General features: G+C 50.3%; 1 protein-coding gene across 2 annotated transcripts in view; it reads right to left on the bottom strand.

Annotated features, from left to right (window-relative positions):
- DNAH9 (dynein axonemal heavy chain 9) overlaps positions 1-16,849 on the bottom strand; it is a 276,427-nt gene that overhangs the window by 12,517 nt on the left and 247,061 nt on the right. For both annotated transcript variants that reach the window (XM_074342145.1, XM_074342146.1), the window contains 5 exons: positions 10,700-10,827; positions 8,045-8,272; positions 3,919-4,110; positions 2,550-2,741; positions 501-671 (listed from right to left, as the gene is read on the bottom strand). In XM_074342145.1, coding sequence (XP_074198246.1) covers positions 501-671; positions 2,550-2,741; positions 3,919-4,110; positions 8,045-8,272; positions 10,700-10,827 — 911 coding nt within the window. The remainder of the gene's footprint in view (positions 1-500; positions 672-2,549; positions 2,742-3,918; positions 4,111-8,044; positions 8,273-10,699; positions 10,828-16,849) is intronic.

A 16,849-nucleotide genomic window follows, 5' to 3' on the forward strand; every position in this document is an offset into this window, starting at 1 on the left:
TCTCGGACTAAATGTCATTCACACAAAGAGACAGCATTTTTGTCTTAAAGAGTAACAGGTTCATTCACAGGAGCATCTAGTTGGTGGAATGAAGGTGGGGGGTGGGGGGTTGGGGGTTTTTAGGAACAGCTCCCCACGCATCATTACTTACTTTGCTAAGGAATCCTGAGGTCAGTTTCACGGTTCCCAAACCATGATTTTTCAGCCCTGCCCTTTCTTCATGTTGGCAGACAAGTGGAGTAAAACCTGCCTTAGAGCGGACGAGCAAAGCACTGACCCACCCGGCCGCGGGGACGCCCCACGGTGTAACCCGAAGGTCCGCGCGGTCACATGACAGGCGTGAGGCCCTCGTGGGTGAAGGCTCAGCTCATCGGGGCTGGACCAGCTGTGCGCCAGGGAAGATGTGCGCCCTGCATTCTGCGCTATGTACCCTATCCCGGCCGGCGGGAGGAGGGGTGCCCTCTGCCCCCCAGAACATCTTGGACAGCCCCTCCATCTACCTTTTCTTCTCTGGTGGCCCCGGCTCCGTCTCCGGCCTGGCTGTCCCGGGGCTGCAGCTCCAGCACCGTGCGAAAGAGCTTCTCCGACGTCTGGGTCAGGAAGCCGACCTCTGCATTTGGGTGCAGGCCATAGAGATACGGCGACTCCGGGGGCAGCTGCGCATCGATGTACTGAAAGTCAAGGACACGCTCCCTGACAAGTCCGCTGGAAGGAGCGCCCGTCTCCCCCCTGGCTGGTCCTCTGCAGGGGCTCAGAGCGGGCTTCGGCACCAGGGCCCCTTGGGCCCTGCAGGTGGACTCGGCTCCCCAGGGCTGGACCACAACAGCACACGCTCAGCCCATCAGTGCGTATCTCACGATGTCCATTTTTGTATCCCGGATCCGTTTTCCACAAGTTCCACATTCGAGAGACCATTTTTTTTTTCTGGAAACTTAGCTGACTTTATATCTATCTCCCATTGCACCTCCTCTCTGAGCTCCCTGAAGTATACCTGCCCCTCCACACAGAGGGGGACTTCTAGGAGTCTGTCAGAAATACTTATCCTGCCTGGAAATTTCACCCAGCCCTCCCCACTTAAGTCGCTTTTCTCTCCCCTCTGTTTCTCTAAGTCAGGGATGATAAACCCAAACGCGAACACAGGAGCATGTATGCAGAATAAATGTGCGAATCCTGCTGTAGGATGAGGTGAGCTTTGCTTCAAGTTCCCTTACCTGACAGAAAGCATTTGAATTAAAAAAAAAAAAAAAGTAAAACAGTGTGGCACAGAAATAACACATCTCTGTGGTCAGTTACAGGGGGCTGCCTCTGCCATCCCTAAAAAACCCTGCCCACTGTCTAAGGTTCACTTCCTTCTCCGAATGTCCACTGAGTCCTCTTACCATTCTCTCCATTACAGCGAGAAAACACCCCACAATTTTAGCTCCTAATTTGACTCTGATGATTTCCTGATGTTAGTAACATCTGGTCTAAGTCAAAGATGCATCCTTCCTTAAAGGCAAATTTGGTGTTTATTTTTGCATTTCTTCCAGTGCCCAGAACACTCCCGGACTCTTGGCAGGGGCCCTATACGCGGCTACTGACTCGCGGGTTAAAGAGAGGTGTGAAGGAAAGGGAAAGCTACCTCAGTTGTTTGGACGTTGGTAAACCATGTTACTGTCGCCCGGCACCCGCTCCAGCCTCTTGTCAAACTGCTCCACAGACAGTAGGGGGCGCTCTTGCACAATTTTCCTGGCCAAAGCTCCAAAGTGTTTATTTTAAAAATTCTTTTTGTTTCAAGAGTCTTATTTTTAATTTCTTCTCATAGGCCGTTTTTCTGGATCGAATGACTTTTAAGACTTACCTTCTTAAATTTTAGAAATTAAAAAAAATTTTTAAAGCTTGTAGTTAATGTTCCTATGACCAGTACTCCCCTTCAGTTTGGTATTCCAAGAGTTCTATTCAAGGCATGTTCAAAAGTCAAGCAACAAAAAAGCTTTCTTTTTAAACTGTCTCTTAATACATTTCCATTTCAGGCTAACTAGGCATGGCTGAAGTAACAAATGAAAACCCAAAGTGGTAGTATGAGAAAGCTCCCTACGAGTGTTTGCTTGGCGCGTGTACATGCATCTGTGTTCACAGCAACCAAGCGAGAACAGGAGGGGCGAGCGACCTGTCCCCAAGGCCACGAACCTCTGGAGATATTCAGATTCACTGATACACACTTTACCAAAAGTTGGCTAAGTTCTTACCTGAAGTTTTGCTCCTAATGGTTTTATCAATATCCTGAATGAAAACAATCAAATAGATGCCCCAGACATTGTAGAAAAGAGCGACAATTATTGAACCGAACATCAAGAATAAAAAAAAAGATCTCAAAAGTTCAATTTTGTCATTAATTTGAGGCTAGAAATCCTATAGCTCTCAAACTGAACAGGCTGAGAGCCACACTCGATGTGAGCTCAGCTCTTTAAGCTGCTCTTCCCTGGCCCTGTGTGAGCATCTCCCGTCCTGCGGGGCAGCATGGAAGGAAGACCCAGGTCCCGCGTGATGAGGGAAGCGCGGAGCCCTACCTGATGGTAACCACTGTAGTCCATGTTGCCTGGCAGTGGGAACCCTGGGGCCAGAGACAGCTCTCCTCCCAGCATTTCTGGTTTAATGAATTCCTCCAGGTAGGCTCTGCAGAGCCTCCTGTCCCAGTCGTCAGTGATGTGGCCTCCGTACATGATCTCTCCAAACAGGTAGCGCAAGTCATCATAGGGCACCTGAAGAGACGGGGAAGGAGAGGTCTCCACACCGGCCCCAGGGCCGGCCCGATATGCAGGCAGAGCGGACGCCAAGGGATGGGATGGTTCCTGAGATGAGGAGCAAGGCCTTATTCACCTGCGTACCCCTGGGCCCCAGCAGGGTCAGGCCCGTGTAGGAGCTCAAGAACTGCTTGAGGAATTACATCAAAGAGCCAGAAGAGGTAAGGCACCAAGGCTCTCGCACACAAGCCTTTCCTCTTTCATGGTCACTAACTGTGGCGATGAAGTCAGGCTCGACCTGCGAGTCCTTTAAATCCGCCAGTGTCAAATGGAGGGCAGCAGGAACAGGTACTTTTCTAATTCCTTGCCGTTAATTAGCATATTAATTAATAGTCTCTTTGGAAAGTTCAAAGTGAATGAAATACAGCACACAAGCTTATGCGTGTTGAAGTGAGAGAGGGAAGCCACCGGGACAAGGCCATGTGGCCGCGCAGCAGGTGAAGGGACGATGTGTTGCGTGTGGGCTCCCCGGGACCCTGGAGCTGGAGGCAGAGGCATCACTCCTGGTCGGTTCATTTTCCCCAAAAGGAAGAGAGAGTGGCCTTGCAGATGCTGTGTTTGGTCCACGAACCGGAAAGGCTTAATGGTGTGAACATTCCCTTAAATGGAGGAGCACGGATTGTTAGTGTAAGGGTTATTTTTGTTTTGTTTTGTTTTTTAATGGAGAGAACAGAGAATAATGGAGGCCAGGTGCAGCAGGAGTTTGGTTTCTTTAACTTTGGCAAGACCATACTGACGTGAGGAGCCACATACACCACCAGAAGGTGTGGATCCTTGCAGAATTAAACCGGGAACCTGTACCAGTGAGTGTGGGTCTCTTCCTGCCAGCACAGCCCCCTGCAATGGTGGGAGCGCGCGGGGTGGCTGGGGGGCCTTAGGAGGGCGCCACTTGGAAGAGCTCACACGGGACTGAGTCACTAGTTTGGTGTCCTGAGCTTCCCTGGCCCTCCCCTCACCGCGGTACTCACTTCTCAGCCTCACGCTGGTCCTGGGGTTGGCCACCAGGCTAAATTCGCGCTTCCTCTCTCCATCTGGGGAGGGTGGAGACCTTCCCCAGTGAACTGCCCCTTTCTCCCTGTGCTGACGCCGCGTCATCCCCCTCAGAGGTGCCCTCTTGACCTGCTGGACACTTTACCTTTGCGTTGGCCTCCAGGAGGTTGTAAAGCACGTTCACGGAGATGGTGAGGTCCCCAGTGCTGAAGGGGTAGGAATGATTCCACCCCTGGGGCCCAAACTTTCGTCTTTCTGCCACCACAGCGTGAAAGTAACAAAGTGCAAAGAGGATGCTCTTAAACTCCGTCTCCCGGGAACACATCTCCAGGGTGTCCTGAAAGGAAGTGTCGCCTCGATGTTAGAACAGAGCTGCTGTGACGCAGGGCAGGCCAGGGCGTGGGTTAGGATGGCGTGGTTGCTTTGTCCTGGTGGGGTTTGAGCTCCAGCTGCACTGGGGGTTGTGTTGTGGGTAGGCATGGAGTCAGGTCTGAGGAGACCTTACAGAGGGGCTGGGGGTTAGTTTGGAATCAGAGCTGAGGTTTAGATTCAGCTTATAAAGGGGTTTGGTCTTCAGTTAAAGTTCGCACATATGGACGTGCTAATTAGGCTCCTGAGCACAGCTAATGGGAAGCAGGGGAGTGGGCCCCGGGAGTGGTGTGTTGGTCATGTTAACGTCACTCTGCGTGGGGTGTGGGTGGGGTTCCCATCGCATGGGCTCTGACTTCTCTCCTTCCCACCATGTTTTTCCTGCCCATCGCTCAAACTTTGTAGCTGTAGTCACTGCCCATGTGATGGAAGACTCCCCACTCATCTGCGGGGGAGCTGTGAAAAGCAGGGGGAAGGTGGGGATCAGAGAGACGCTGAGCCCTTTGCATCCTAAGTGCCCACTGGCCCTGAGCAGGGTGATCGGACACGCGGCTGCAGAAGCAAGAGCTTTGAGGGGTCCAGGCTGCAGCACATAAGGTGGGGGAAACGGCGTGGCTCATGAAGAGAGGACACAGCTGGACCGGGTTTAGTCCTGCTTTTCTTCCAAGAAGTGGTCCTTAGACTTGGCTTATGTGGGGAGGAGGAGCAGAGGAGACAGGAGAGATTAAGCTTCTGGTAGGTCTGACTTTTCCATGGAGAACCCGTGACAGTCTCTGTCTGGATATGTGGGGGTCACTCTGGAGCCTTGGCTGGGTATCATGTTTGCCAGGAAGGTACGGATGTGAAAGGTCAGAGGTGGTACAGAGGACAAAGTCACTGCCTTGTGCAAGCAAGAACTTTGTAACTGCTATCTGGACAGAGCTGCTCTCTGCAGGTATTTTCACCTACGACACATTTGAAAAAAAAGTAGAGTCCAGCTGAAAAGTGCCTTTAAGCACAAAGACAAGAAGTCACACTTGCTGAAACTGGTTGACAGTGGCACACGCAAATGAACGTCAGAATGAAGTAATCGATCAGGGCAGCAGGGATAGGAAGGGCTCAGTTCTGCCGTTTGCCCCTTCTGTGGGTAAGACGGGGCTCTGAAAGAACAGTGGGAACCACAGGGGTATTCACCAGAGCACTTGTGGAAGCGGATGGAACAGTTCAAACGCTTGTGAACACTGAACCTACTCATAAATCTATCCCTCTTTCCCACAGTGAGTTACTGAAGACGGCTAAATGTGGCCAAAACAGCACCTGCGGAAGGGACAGCAGCACTTGGGCTACATTCCCCAGGCGCCTGATAACCGAAACTGCACAACGGGCTTGTGGGGGGATGAGCCCAAGGACAGGGGCCCATGGGGAGACTGAGAAAATGGAGCCAAGAATGGCTACAGATGATGATTATCCTACTGGGCTTAATTTTATAGTATCAATTATTAGGAGATAGGACACGTGAAGAGTCTGCTGCCCCCTTCCTGGCTCTGCCCAAGACCCTCAAGGCAGAAGCGCTGGGGATGCTCTGCGCCTGTATCCTTCAATACAGCTAGCTAACTGCATCCTGATGTCTTCCCCCTCCCCAGCTTTTAATTTAAAACAACGTTGGTAAAACACACATATCATTAAAGTTTCTATCTTGACCACTCCCTAAGCGCACAGGTCAGTGGCATCTCACGCACCGACATGGCTGTGCTACCAGTGTTTTTTCATTCTTGTTTCTGGTGAGCAGCAGTTGAAAAGATTCTTCAACTGAATTGTACTGAGATACAATCCACACACCACGCATTTTACTTCGTTGATGTGTACACCCCCATGGTTTTAGCGTATCGGCAGAGTTGTGTGACCGCCACCACAATCTAATTTTAGACTGTTTCCTCACCCCTAAAAGAAACCGCATCACATTAGTCGTGCTCCCCACTCCCCCACTTTCCCAGCCTCGGGCACCCTCTGATCTGCTTTCTGTCTCTGCAGATCTGCCTAGTCTGGACATCTCACATAGATGGAGTCCTGCAATACGAGAACTTCTGTGTCTGGCTGCTTTCACTTGGCAGTGTTTTCAAGGATTACCCATGTTACAGCACGTATCGGTGCTTTGCTTTTATTGCCAAATACCGTCTCAGTGAGTGGATATGCGGTATTTTGTTTATCCATCCATCAGTTGAGATATGGTCCCAATGCCTTTTCAGGGCAAAAATGTCTTTGCCTGGAACCAGCTACAACCTCCTCTAAAGAAGTCTGTAGATTTCAAAGTTAAGAAAGTATATCTTCCCTACGTGGAATATAAGATCGAGAACATTTAGAAGTTTTGACCTCTGGTACAGAGTACCTAGAAGTCAAGACCTATTTAGAAAAAAGTAAAAAAGGAAGAAAAGGAGATGCCCTGGACAAGAAAGCACCTTGCCTTCTGCGGCATGTTGCAATGGGCAGGTATTCTGTAACAAAATTGGCAAGCTAAAATATGCTGAATCTGCAGGTAGTGTTCCCCCAGTCTCTGTTCCAGATGATGTGGGGCCTTGGAGTTGGGTTGGGAAGGTGAAGGAAAAAGGAGGAGACTGGAGAAGTTTCGCTTCTTGAATCTTGTGGAAACTTCCCTCCGGGCTGGGCTGCTTGACTTCTTTTACAGGGGTTTCAAGCACTGGGTGAAACCTTCTGAGACTCTGCTGCCAAGTGGTCTTCATCTCATTTTAAGCTAAACCAGGCCCCAGAGGGCTGCTGTCATGGCGGTGTATGTTGGGCTGGCTGGCACGGCTGTCCTGCTGGACGGCCCGTCTCAGGTTACCTACATGAGCCGCCTGGGACTTGGGAGTTTTCGCTTGGGTTCCGTGAAGCCAGAGACCCACTGGTGTTACGGCACGGTGATGTCAGAGGACAGACCCTAGAACCCTGCCCTTCGACTCCACCAAGGCCCAGTGTGGCAGATGGACTTTAGCTGGCTCCTGTGGCCCCCGCCCTCCTAGTATTCACACCTTTGTGTATTCTCTTTCCCAGGAAGGTGCAACTCCCCAAAGAACAAGAAAGGATACCTTCTTGAGAAGATGCAAGAGGCCTGAGCTGCAGGCTTGGCAGGTGTTACTTATCTATGGAGTCGGAGACCCAGGGGCCTGGCCTTGGATTTAAATAAATACTCTACAACGCGAGTCCTGGAATTCCCAGTAACAGAGGTTCCAGTCATATAGTAGCCTACATTTGAACCTTACACCTTGATCTTCGGAGTCTCACAGTGTTCTCAAAGCTGACTGTGTGCTAGAATCCACTGGAGGGCTTGTTAGAACCCAGATCCCTGGGTGCTGGATTCAGTGCGTCCAGGGTGGGGCCTGACGCTCTGCATTTCTAACAAGTTCCCAGTCGCTGCTGCTGCGGGTCTGGGGGCCACACTTTGAGAGTCTAACGCACCCCAAGGCCAGATCCCCACGCTCTGACCCCTGGGTTATCTGAACCCCTGGTACTCATGATGCATGCAGATGTCAGCTGCTGCCATCTAGACAAGAACACCCTCCCCCTGCTGGAGAATGGTACGTTTACCCAATACGTGTGTGGCCAGGATACCGCATCAGTTAGACTTACAGCAATATGTCCTTCTCCATCCTGGAATGTTTAGTTAGCACGCAGATGTGCAGAAAGTTCTCTTACCAAACAAAGACCCTAAGCATGGCCTCCCTCGGTGAATCTGGGAACTGAGAGCTGCCCTCAGTGGGCACTGGGTGGAGGTCACTTGCAAAGGGAACACATTTCGCCCACATCGGTCACTGCTCCACAGCCCCGTCGGCCCGCGCCCCCACCCCAGCTGCACGCTCCTCTCCCCGGGGGTGAATCAGCTCTTTGTGGGGCGGGGTCCCCTCCTGCCCTCCCTCCCAGGGCCACACCTGAGTGAAGTTGTCCAGGGCCTTGTGCAGGCTGGCGTGCATGCCGGCAGGAGGCTCGCTGGTGATCTTGATGGAGCGCTCCAGGATGCCCTGGGGGATGAGGTGGCCCTCGGGGGACGGGGCGGGCTCCGCACTGATGAAGACCCTGAAGTCCGGGTGGCTGCTCTCACTGTGCTCCTCCAGCTTCTTCTCCAGGCTGCTGAGCCACTTGGCCACCAGGTGGATGTTCTGGTGGGAAGGAAGGACCCACTCACCCCAGGCAGGCAAAAACAGTTATCAGGAAGGGAGCCTGAGGCAGGACCTGGCCTCAGCTCCAAACAAATCACATCCCAGCATGAATCTTGGGATTCCAAGTGATGGGGGCTCCTCAGACCCTGCCATTGACTTCTGTGCCCTGATATCCTATCTGTCTAGCAGAATGCTCTCAAGCTTGACCCAGCACAGGAATCCCCTGGAGGCTTGTTGAGACAAAGATTCTTGGGCCCCACTCCAGAGTGGCTGATTCAGCGGGTCTGGGGTGGGGCCTGAGAATCTGCATTTCCAAGGAGCTGTCAGGAGATGCTGCAGCCGCTGGTCTGGAGGCCACACTCTAAGTGTCTAACCGTGGTTGCATTCCAAGTCCAGAGCCGCATATCGACAGCTTGATGTTTTAAACCTTTGATACGCAAAAGTGGGGCCCACGGACCAGTGCTGTTGGCATTACCTGGACGCTGGTTAGAAACGCAGACTCAGACTTCCTGATTCAGTGCATTCCAATAAGATTCTCCAGTGATTCGTGTGCACGTTCAGATTTGAAAAGCACTGATTTACTCCCCTAGCTGGCTCTCCTCCCTCTCCCCGTCTCCAAACCGTTCTGCTAGTTGTTGCCAAACTTATCTCCCTAAAACACACTGAGACACTGCTGCCCCCGCACAGGGAAGGCCCCTTCTCCAAGCCCACGCTGCGCATCTGGGCTTTGAGGCCTCCTCCCCCGACGTGATTCCTGTCTGTCTGTCTAGCTAAAACTACATTTATGTCTTAGCGCTACCTTGTAGAATGCACCGTTCCCTTTAGTAAGGACAGTCACTTTGCTTCACTGCAGTATGTTTCATTATGATGGGCAGATAAAAGCACCTCGATAAAGATTTGAGGAAGCCTGCCTGCGGAGCCTTAATGCACAGAGCGCAGTGCCTGGGCCCCAGCAGTCTGGGCTCTGAGTGCTACTTCCTCTTCTGTGAAAAGAGAAATAACAATGATACTTGCCACGCTTATTTCACAGGGAAATAACCAAAGGTGGCGGGTTTGAAAGGGCTTTGAAGACTGGGAATTGCTATGCAAGGGTTAGTAGTGGTTGCTGAAATGAAAATTTATTAAATGACAGGATTCACCTATAATTGCTCTGATGGAGCAGAGAGTTCGGTGGGTGCCCGGGGCCAGGCAGCGCTGCCACCCACCGGCCAGTGACTCCGCTGCTGCTCCAGGAATCCCGACCTCTGAGTTTACTCTTGGAGACTCTCAGAAGCCACATGGGGAGGAGATGTGGGGGAGCTGGCAGGTGCTGGGGGAGGAAACACTCTCTGTTCACTGCCTGGGTGGCTGGGTGCCCAGACACGGGTCTCTATGGCATGCGGGAGGGGCTGGGAATCCCCACTGTCACTCCCTTTTCTCCTTTGAGTCCCATTGTTCCTGGAAAAGAAGTCCCAGGGAACAGCGGATCCCTGTGCTGCTGGCTCCAAATAAATAATGGGGCGATTAAGGATGAAGACCTGACAGTGAGAAGTGGTGCCGTGAGCAGTCTGGAGACGGAGCGGGTGCTTGGTGATCAAAGCCAGAGGGGAGGGCAGGGCCTGGCTTTTTCAGTCACCCTCTCCCTTCACTGACTTCCTCACTGATTCCTCCAGCCCACAGGCTTCTGCTGAGTGTCCACTGTGCCCACAGAGGTGCACAGGGTGCCAAAAGGTAAATAAGGAATGTCTCCTCCCCCAAGAAAATGTGAAGGACACAGCAGATAGTAAGTCCTTTCTGCACAGCCACGGATGCTCGCATAGTGGTGGTTGTACGGTGTCACAGGAGCAGGGAGGAGCCGGCCACTCGCTCTGCCACAGCCCAGCATCTGTGCGAGATGCACGAGACAGGGGTAGGAGGGCAGGCCTCAACGTCCTCTGAGTGTTTAGTGAAACTCAGCAGGGGGTGTTCCAGACTCCAGACACCAGCGTGAACTCTCGAGGAAAGGGCCAGCTTCCAGCCACACGTGTGATGTTCAAGGCATGCGTGTCATGAAGAACATGTAATACGAAAGGGAGAGCAGAGGAAAGGTCCATGGAAGGCGTGGGAGGAGATCAGGGGCCTGGAAAATCCGGCTGCGTGGCCTCCAGCCGAATGCTGACTTCCTGAGGGAAGTCAGAGTAGGGGTGGGCTTCCCTGTAAGCAGAGCTGGTTAGAGCGGAGAAGGGGCAGGAGCAGCGGGGGGTCGGGGGGAAGGAGAGTCACCCGGGGCGGGGAGAGGAGCAGAACAGAGCGGGAGAAGCAGAGAGAGAGGACCAGGAAGTCAGGGGACGCAGGCATGGAAAGACAGGTGGCTGAGCAGGGAAGAGGGCAGAGAAGCCCAGAGATTTGTGGATGTCCAGACAGGCATGGGGTCAAGAAGGACCCCCAGCAGGGCAGAGGGGGCCGTACCTGCAGGACAACCCAGTGGCCTCTCTTGGCAGCGAGGTCCAGCGTGGCCTCGGCCACCGCTTCCTGTCCTTGCCCCAGAGACACGTTGTGGAAGTTTCGGTTGTTGAAAGTGTAGCCGAGTTTTTTACCTACAATGAGCACGGAGTTGTCATTGTTGCTTCCCATGTGGGATGGCCTGTGTTGTTTCGTGTCCACAAGGAAACGCCTGCCTCCACATCCCTCCCCCATCTCAGGCTGCCTGAACCCGTGTCCCCCGACCTCATGCAATCACCCTTTTCCTTCCCGAGGTGGGTCCTGCTGCATCTTCCTGCTTTCTGTTCCCCAACAGAAGGGAGCACCTGTCTAGACACAATCGCTTCCCCCTCCCTCCTCACTTAATCCTCAAAAGAGGGCAGGCGTGCCGATGCTCTTCTGTGAGGCTCACACCGAACGCCAGGCATGGGTCCCCTGTGCTCGAGAGTGCAGAGGCTCAGAGTAGCAAGCATGTGGGCGCGGCTGGCGCTAACTTACTTTGTCCCCTGAATATATATTTTCCCTGGAACTTCCCGGGAGGTGTGGCCAATAGGGTCAGGATTCAGGTAGTTCTGGCTTCCTGTCTGTTGCGCCGTGTACACCTCCCCTGCTCCCCTATTGTTCCTACCACATAGACATTTACTCTTGCCATTTTGCAGGAATTAGAGAGGAGAGAGGCAAAAGGAAGACAAGAGGGGCTTGCCTGAGGAGGTGCGAAAGTTCTGTATCTCAGTATCGGTTGCTGGTGTTGGGAGGGAGGAAGGGATGGGCTACACGAACGCATTAATATCACAGCCGTGTCCCTGGAGCAAGGCCAAGGCTCGAGAGTCGCTCTGCAAGCCCAGGAAAAACTTTACACAGAGAAATAACCTTAATACAGGGACAGGGCTGCCTGGACATCAGCTATTAGCTTGATCCAATAGAGCTCAGAGAGATTATATAATATTCTTTAGACAAAAGGATCATAAAAACATGTAATACCATGAAGGAATCATTGAGCAATTTTTCTAGGATGGTGAGGGACACAAAAGAAAAGAGGAGAAACTGAAAAGAGAAGAAGAAGTCTGTACTTAAAAGGTTTAGTTTCAAGGGAACTAAAACTGCAGACGCAATCTGATGCTTGCTCAGGGAAACTGAAAGAAAACTGTCATACTGGGTGTGTCTTTTAAATACTGAAGAGACGTACAGTGTCTTCTTTAACCATGTGAGGCAAAACCAGACGGTGCCTTTTTGAAGTGAGGAATAGTTGATACAAAGTCAACGCAGAGGAACCCAAGAAATGCCCTTATTAAACGCTATAAATCCAGCTGGCAAGAGGTCTGACGTCAGCTTTAGAACCAAGAATATAACAACTTATTCCGGAGAAAACACCAGGATGAGGCTGCTGGGACTATTAGACAGCCTCGGTGACTTTTCTGCTCACAGAAGAGCCTGTTTCTTTTCTGTATTCGCAAACGTAAGATATAAGAAAAGAGGGGTTTAAGCGAAGATTAGCGTGAATGCTACGCGCAGTGGCTGCCAACCACCCCCCACACCGCCCCTGCCGCTGCCTTGAATGCAGCTTTCCTGATCTTCCTTCCAGCTCTCCTGATCTTCCTTCCAGCTCTCCTTGTGGCTGTGTGGCCTGGAGCCGTGCCCCACCGTGAACCTCTTTTAGCATCTTGGCAGCTGGACTTCCTCCAACTCCAGTCTCTTTGATGATCCGTGGTCCTCTCCCTAGTTCCACACCCCCCCTGGGGCTGGGAGGAAGGGGAACATTTTTAGAGACTTCTCTTACTACTTGCCAGCTCTTTCTTCTCCACTCTGTATAATGCCATTGGCTATATTATCTACTAACTTCTACGGTTTCTGCCTTCTACCAACTTCCCGGCGAGACTCACTTTCATTAGGGGCTTTGGAACTTGGTTTAAAATCTTCCGTGTTTTCTGTTTCATCATTATCTTGGTAAACTTTAATGTCACTCTGGATGACTCAGCCAACATCCAGCCTCACGCTTCCTCATTTTCAGAGAACTTAACTCCATTCCGTGTCTGCTGCTCATTCCCAGCGGCTGCACAGAGGCCTTTATTATCACTGAGAACTACCCCACATCTGACGCATTGTTCTTCCACAGTTATTCACAACGATCACTTCCTACTGCCAAGACTGTTCGCTCTCTTACCCGCTCCTCACATATTATTTCTACCTCAGCAAACTGTCCAGTCCATTGGCTCCTCTGTGTTTTCTCATCTTCATCTTTACCTCCCTCTTATTTGAATATGGACCCAATAATCCTTAATTTGAGCCATGATCTTCTAAAATGTTTCTCTCCATTATCCATCCTACTTCTGTATCACCTAGCTTCTGTAAAACCTCAACCCTGGACAAATCTAAGCACTAATAAAATAGAGAAATAATATACTTGGTGAATTGGGGCCAGAACAAGCTGATCATTCCCCATCACATGGGAGTGTTTGGTGATCTTTCCACGTGTCCAGAGGTTGGCCACACTGACCACTCCCCACTCCCTTTAAACTTCCGAATGGGCCCCACCCTGCGCACTCCCAGCACTTTGCTTCACTCTCTACTGCTCCCCCTGTCCGAGAAAATGCACAGCACCAGGGAGGACAGCTTCAGCCGACCGCCATGTGCTCTGCACATCACTGTTACGGTTCTGTTCCCGCACAGCCCGTCTCAGTGGAGGAGGTGTCCTCCCTGCTCCCTGGCACACGAACAGGTGAGTCTCCCTTTGCGCAGAGACAACACTCTGCCAATCTGTTCGACACTGAAGGAAAACAGGGTGGAGTCAGGAGCAAGGAAAAAGAGACTCTAAGCAAAGTGTTGATAATCTGCTGGCAAAGACACTAAGGTGAAGACTGTTTCTCTGAACACACCTGGCAGCAGGCTGACAAAAATCTAAATGAGCTCAATGGCCTGACCAGCACGTTGGAAAGAGAAAAAGGAGGCAAGAAAGGCAGAGGTGGTAGATAAATAGAAATAATGGAATTCATTGTGTCACAGCCAGGTAATTGGACAAAGGAGGATGGAGACCAAGCAAGATCATGCTAGAGTCAAGTAAAAGAAGAACCAGAGAAGACGCCTCATAAGGGCAGGAAGGGGAGGTCCTCTGTGGGGAGGGCCAAAGATGATGCCATGCTTTGAAAGGATGTGACAAAAGGATGGAAAGGAAGGACCAAACCGTGAGCTGCCTCAAAGAACAGACGAGCCATCATCATTATTGTAATGCTGTACAGTGCTACTGTATGTTTAATGTTTCAAAGCCTTTTCACATCTGATACTTTTTTTTAATCCTCATAGTAACCCTAGGAGGAAGGTCTTGCAGGTGACTGGAAACAACGGGTGATTGCTTTTAGACGAAGCGAAAGCAAAAATAAATGTGCAAATATGGAAGTGTGACTCATTTGGGAAGAAGGTGATGAGGAGAGAGAAGGAGGGTAAATTAAAGCAGTGGTAGAGGATTAACCTGAGATCGCAAGAAGGAATGCAATGAGGGTGGGTGGGGGTAGGTTCAGGTTAAATCAGAGGCCAAGAAAAGTGCATGGAATTTCCTCTTCCTCTTCCTTCCAAATTGTTGAGGAAGGGAAATCCTGGAGGAGACTAAGAGGCACAAAGTGCCAGAAAAGCACAGATGCTTAACCAAGGGCTAAAGGATGAGCTTCAGAAGCTTAGAGAACCCCCAAAATCATATACAGAATTTTGTACACAGGTTCATGCATTTCGGGAGAAGGGGTGGCATGAGGATGGGGGAGCAAATTCTTCCATCTGACTCTCAGGGTTTTAAACCCTGCTCGCTATGAAGAGCTGCCGTGATGAAACAAAGGGACAGAGAAATGAAGGAGTTAAGAGCATAAGCCACACACTCAAAGATGGGAAAGGATGCCAAGCACTGGAAGAGTCTACGTGGAGCAGAACAGTGAACTGTCTGAGCACAGACTCTGCCCAAGCACAGAGACAGTAAGTTCCCTTAATAAGCGGGGGTTAGGGGAAATCGGGGAAAGCGTTCGAGTCAATCATGTGGATTCCAAACTTAAGAACAGGAGTCCATCAGGCAAAATGATTAGATCCAAGATATGGAAAACATGATGTCACCACAGTGTATGTCCTAAATAGGTGCCTGAGAAAGTGACTCGAACCATCAAGGAGGCAGGGAGGGAGGGAGCGAGCGAGAAAGTAACCGCTAGCTGATGTACAGCAGGATCGCCTCTGGTAAGGAAATGCACGTTAAGATTAAGCCAAGGGCAGGGTTAGGATAATGCATTCAGAGACAAATAACCAATATGGTTCAGGGACAGGTCAGCTCGCCTGGAATGACAAGAAAGCTTCAAACTACATGATGGAATAGTTGGAGGTCAACTGGCAGAGAACAGTAGGAAATTGCTCATAAACAGGGTATATAAAAGCTTCCAAAAGGGAAAATATTGGATAAAAATAAGAAGACTAGAGTTGTCAATATGAAAGGAATAAAACCTCCAGGGGACAGAAGGGATACTGAACTCTATAAAAGGGTGAAATTCGGGAATAACTTAGCGATGATAACAGTTCTTATGTTATTCATTCATTTGTTTGTTAATTCATTCAACCGATATTTACTGAGCACCTCTCTGTACTAGGTATGAATTTAGACACTGGTAACGAAATGATGGACAAGATGACATGGTCTTGGACCTCAGGGATCTTAGTGACAAAAAGGGAAACATAAGTTAAAACGATAAAAGAAGGATTTAATTAGAATTGTATTAAATGCTCTGAAGCAAATATGTGTATCCTCGGGAACCAAATGGTCTTGCGGGGGGAGAAGGTCAGGGAAGCGGACCTGTGCAGGATGAGCAGGCACTGGACTGGAGAGTTGGGGAGAAGTGTTTCAGATAAAGGGAGATGCTTGTGCAAATGCCCTGGGTCAGGAAGGCTCATGATGGAGGCTCTAAAAGAGCTACGTGGCAGGAGTAGAGTGAGTTTTGGGGAAGGTAAGATGCAAGGCTGAACGGAAAGGCCAGGCCACACAGGTCACAGAGACCATGTTAATAGTATTGTACCTTTGCCTTAAGAACAATGGGGAGCCACCAGAGAGACTTAAGCAGGAGAGTGATGCAATCAGATTTGAGATTTGTAAGATGAGTTTGGCTGCAGAGAGGTCAAAGACTGCAGGTAGGGGAGAAGGACAGGGGTGAGTTAGGAGGCTACTGTGATAGTCCAAGTGAGAGAGAGTGTGTTGACTCAGGCGAGGCAGGCACGATGGAGACACAGACATTAGACCGATTTTAAACACACCAGGAGGCAGAACCAGCAGGACTGAGTGTGGTGGTGGTGGAGGAGGAGTCTAGGGTGACTGATCCCCAGGTTTCAGGCATGAGCAACTTGATCAATGGTGGTCATGTTTACCAAAAATGACAGAGCAAAATTTCCAGAGATAAAGAGAAGTCTGACTCTTCCATTTGAAATGGCATGCTGAGTGCCGAGCAGGTGAATGAAAAAGACCCACAGCTAACACAGCTCATGGAATTTCAGAACACAAGGTAGAGAGATGATCCTAAAGCTTCCAGGGAAGAAAAACAGGGCACCAACAAAGAAACAAGGGATGAATAGCACCCTACTAGCATACGACCTCCTGTGAATGAAAGTGAATTCTAGAGGAGAGCTGAGCAGCGTGGACACATTCTGAGTAAAAATCATTCTGGACCTAGCAGAACTAGCAAACTAACACATGGGCAAAACTGAAGTCTTTGTAGACAACCAAGGATTCAGAAATTTTATATCCCGTGGTTTTTTTCTGGCGACTCATGCTAGCAAAACTAGGGCGAAAATCGAAAAGACAAGACATAAGATACAAAGACAGCAGGACTAAATAAGAAGGTAAAGAAAACAAGTACCTGAATGACAGGCTCCTGGGAGGCTAAAGTGCAATTTATCTTTTTTAGAACAAGATGTAGGTGGGCTTTAGGTAGAGCATTTTCAAGAAGAATAAGGTGGATTCCATTCACGTATGCAGCGAGTAAGAAGTGTGAGACAGCAGTAATACTGGTAGAGCCGGCAGGTATTTCTTCTCTTTAGAACAAGGAAAAGGCATATAGACACTCCAGGAAGAACTAAACGCTACCCAAGAAGATCATCTAAATGTGAATCAAACTACAATTTGGTATG

This window comes from Camelus bactrianus, chromosome 16 (assembly GCF_048773025.1).
Source record: "Camelus bactrianus isolate YW-2024 breed Bactrian camel chromosome 16, ASM4877302v1, whole genome shotgun sequence".
Lineage (NCBI taxonomy): Eukaryota > Metazoa > Chordata > Mammalia > Artiodactyla > Camelidae > Camelus > Camelus bactrianus.